At 63.4% G+C, this 3,581-nt stretch overlaps 1 protein-coding gene across 1 annotated transcript; it reads left to right on the top strand.

Moving 5' to 3' along the window:
- Positions 1 to 2,125: 2,125 nt before the first annotated feature.
- MNEG_15173 (ferredoxin-dependent glutamate synthase) lies at positions 2,126 to 2,969 on the top strand (the record flags this gene model as incomplete). The annotated part of the gene is made up of 2 exons (XM_014036356.1): positions 2,126 to 2,545; positions 2,823 to 2,969. Coding segments are annotated over 2 exons (567 nt in total), but the record flags the coding sequence as incomplete, so codon positions are not given.
- Positions 2,970 to 3,581: the final 612 nt, after the last annotated feature.

Here is a 3,581-nt window from a genome sequence, read left to right as displayed (position 1 = left end):
AAGGTCGGGCCTTGGGCCTGAAACCCGAGGGCAAGTACTTGGCCACGCGTTGGCGCGCTTATCTTGAGTTGGCCCTTGCGGACCGTTTTGCAGGAAGGCAGGTGTTTTTTTGTGAGGGTGAGCCGCCATGCGCGCCGCATCCGATCAGTCCTTGTAACTGCAACTGCGGGTTGCGGGCGCGCTGCATGCAGCCGTGCGTCCAGGTCACGTGTATCAGGCATGGTCGCACTGCATTAATGCACCCACGATTGGGTCACTTGGCACCAGCCTGCGCCCGGCGCCGTTTGTGCACGACACCTGAGCTTGAAGGCGGTGGCCTTTTTAATACATGCATGTGATGACGTTACATGAGAGACCCTGGCCTGCCCTGTCTCCCCACCTTGAAAGCGGCCTGGGCCGAGGGGGGGTGAGCTCACGATCCGTGCAGGTTCAGATACAGCCTGCCAGGCCGGGGCGCCCGCCGGGCCTGCGCGAGGCAACGATTGATGCGAGACCGAGACAAGAGCGCATGAAAACTAAAGACATGAAAGCAAAGGAAGTGCCTGCCCCACACAGCTACGGCAGCCCAGCTACCAGCGGCAGCCCTGCTGCCGCCGGCACCACTGCTGCCGCTGCTGCGGCCGCCGTTGCCGCCGCCGCTGTCGCTGCCTTGCCTTGATCACGCACTCATCACTCGCGTGTTGTGCGAAGGTCCCAGCGTTTGCGCGTGGTGCCAGGCTACCTCCCTCCGCCCCGAACGACTAAACTTTGAGGTTTAGGGGCGGTTGGATTGTGGTGCTCACGGTTTGAATGATGGCGGCTTCTCGGGCCCAGGGTTTGCCGCAGCCGCAGCTTTAGCAACCAAGCAAGTACCTGTGTGTATGCCAGAACCCTGAAGTCTGTGACTGGGCGCATACCGAATTATTATGTTTGTGTAACAAGAGCAATGCATAAAGTTTGTTGGACAGCCACCAAGTTGAAGCGGGCCCAGGGCCGAAGGCTAGACACGTCTCTTGGGTGTGTGCTGTGTGCAGCCTTTACTGCAAACGGAGTGCGTGTAACTTCATGAAGTGTTGCCGTATCTCCAGAAATGGGTTGTTTTGCCAAATGTCCGCATTGTTGCTGTTTGGATTGCCGTCACCAGGCGGTCGTTTCGGTGTTGACCCTTCATGAGGGTCACCTTCAATGTGGTGGGAGTGGCGCATACAGCAAGCCCGACACCTTCGCAGGCGCAGTCACCCAGGGGCACCTGCTGAGCAGGTGCTCTAATAACAGTGATACCAATTAGGTGTCGAAAAACAGGGAGCAGTCCTGGTAGCCCAAGAGACCCTCAGCCTGATTGATATGATGTATATCTGCTCCTGACCGACTCCACCCTCAGGGGTGCAGGCTCGCACTGCCTGTACTCAACTAAGCAGGTCGTCCGGCTCATAGCATGCTAAAACCGACTTTTGTTTCAAATCACAACCATCTATCAAGAACACACTGGTGTTTGTTCCTCAACTGCAGTGTCACCCCACCGTCATGCATAGCAGGTGAAATTTGCCGGCCTACCCTGCGCGCGAGGTGCAGTCATCAAGGCAGTCACGTCCTCATTCCTCCCAGCCACTGGAACCCCGCGCCCCTCTACATGATGTTTGTTTTGCTAGAAAAAGCCCAACTCGACAATTATGGCCTGCCGCTCGCCTGCTTGCGCCACGTTCGGCATGCATGCTGGGTCGCCGTTTTCACACTTTCATTGCTGCCCGCGGCGCCTGCGCGTTTTCCAAGCGTCCCAGGTGCGCAGCGGCGCGTATGAGAGCAAGCGAGGCCCTGAAAAGGCCTTACATTCCGATATCGGCGCCATGGAGACGCGCAGGCTTACGGGCACCCCTGCCCAGCAGAACGCAGCTCGGCCTCTGCTCGCCGCGCCCTCTGTGTCCCGCGGCGCGGCCAGGCATGCTAAGCGATCGATCAACAACTCGGTGAGCGAGCAATTCGCTAGCCTAGCGTCCTCGTGCCTGCACGTGCTGTGTGGGTGAATGCCGCACGCCCACTGGTGTGCCGGCCCGACCTGGGCTCCCCCGTGCTGGCGTGGGGGTGCCATGAGTCTGCCTGGTGTGACAATGCATATGCAGTAGACAGTTGCGCCCCCCACGCACTGCAGGCGGGCGCCACCGGTGTGAGGGCGACTGGGGCAGCAGTCCCCGTTGCCAGGCGTACCTATGGCCAGGCTGCCAGGCTCGCAGCCGCACACACCATCAATCCGGATGTCGCGGAGCCTTTTGAGGCTGAGTCGATGCCGGCCTATGTCCCTAATGAGGCAAACCTGGTCGCCGATCTCGAGACCATCCTCAAGGAGCGGGATGCATGCGGGGTGAGGCATCGTTGGCGCACATTGGGGCCCAAGTTCGTATATGTCGCGCCGCTGTCCACCGCTTCGCTGGCCGCCGCGCTGGTCCGCTGCGCTGCTGCAGCTGCGCTGGACGCCGCTCACAGCCAGGCGTTGCGTGCCGCGCGCGCTGTACCGCAGGTGGGCTTCATTGCCAACCTGAAGGGCATCAAGAGCCACACCATCGTCTCCCAGGTAGGGGAGGCACGCCCAGCCCCTGGAGCGGGGGGGGGGGGCGGGGGGGGCGGCCCGCCCGCCTGCGGCTTGCTTCATATCCCCTAGGGTTTCAGTCAAGAGCAGCTAACAATCCTCCTGCACCCAATGTAATCAGGCACGGCGAACATGACTCTGCCGCGTAGCAGCATCGAACGGAGAGTCGCCATCCTGGTCGCACTCTCACGCCCGCTTGCCCACCTTGACGGGCGATGCCGGCTGCAGCCCCCCAGCTGAAACCACCTCCCCCCCCCCCCAGGCGCTGCGCGCGCTGGGCTGCATGGAGCACCGCGGCGCATGCTCTGCGGACGACGATTCGGGTGACGGCGCGGGCCTGATGACTCAGATCCCCTGGGCCCTTATCCAGCGGGACATCCCTGCCGCAGAGGAGGGCAGCACGGGGTGAGTCAACGTTCCCTGTCGTGCGGGGTGGCGGGGCGAGGCGGCCCTGCGGGCGCGGCCGGGCCCTGCGTGCGCGGCGGGCCCGTGGTTATGGGGAGAGCGCAGGCTGTTTGTTGGAGGGGCGGGAGCCAGGGCAACTCACCAAGCAGGGGCGGCGGCGGCCGAGGGCGGGGCAGCGAGCAGGGCAGGGGACGGGCCCTGGCGGCCGGCCGGCCGCGGCTGGTTGGGGCATCGTGGCGGGTCTAACGGCGGCGCGTCATCAGGGCCTCGGCAGCGCTGGTCGTGAGGCGCGGGTGGTCGCACATCAGCAGCAGCAGCAGCTGCAGCAGCTGCAGCAGCACTTGCCGATGCTGATCCGCGTCCTGTCAGCCACGGCGCACCGCGTGCAGTGGCTGCATACGCACCCACTCCTGGGGCAAGCTCCGCGGCAGTGCTAGCGGGCAGGCGCTGCTGCAGACTGGGTCTGTCTCAATATTGTTCTGCAGCCGTCGCGAAGTGGAGCGGTCGAGGCAAAGTGGTTGTGCGTGCCCCCAGGCGCAGGGCCCATGTTCACAGCTGCAACCGCAGCACTGCACCCCCCTCCCCTCCGCCACCTGCCCCCTCCCCTGCCCTCTGC

The sequence above is a fragment of the Monoraphidium neglectum genome (genome assembly GCF_000611645.1).
Source record: "Monoraphidium neglectum strain SAG 48.87 unplaced genomic scaffold scaffold05095, whole genome shotgun sequence".
In the NCBI taxonomy this organism is placed as follows: Eukaryota; Viridiplantae; Chlorophyta; class Chlorophyceae; order Sphaeropleales; family Selenastraceae; genus Monoraphidium; species Monoraphidium neglectum.
The sequence above is the reverse complement of the archived record's forward strand: the minus strand, read 5'-3'. Positions and strand labels throughout refer to the sequence as shown.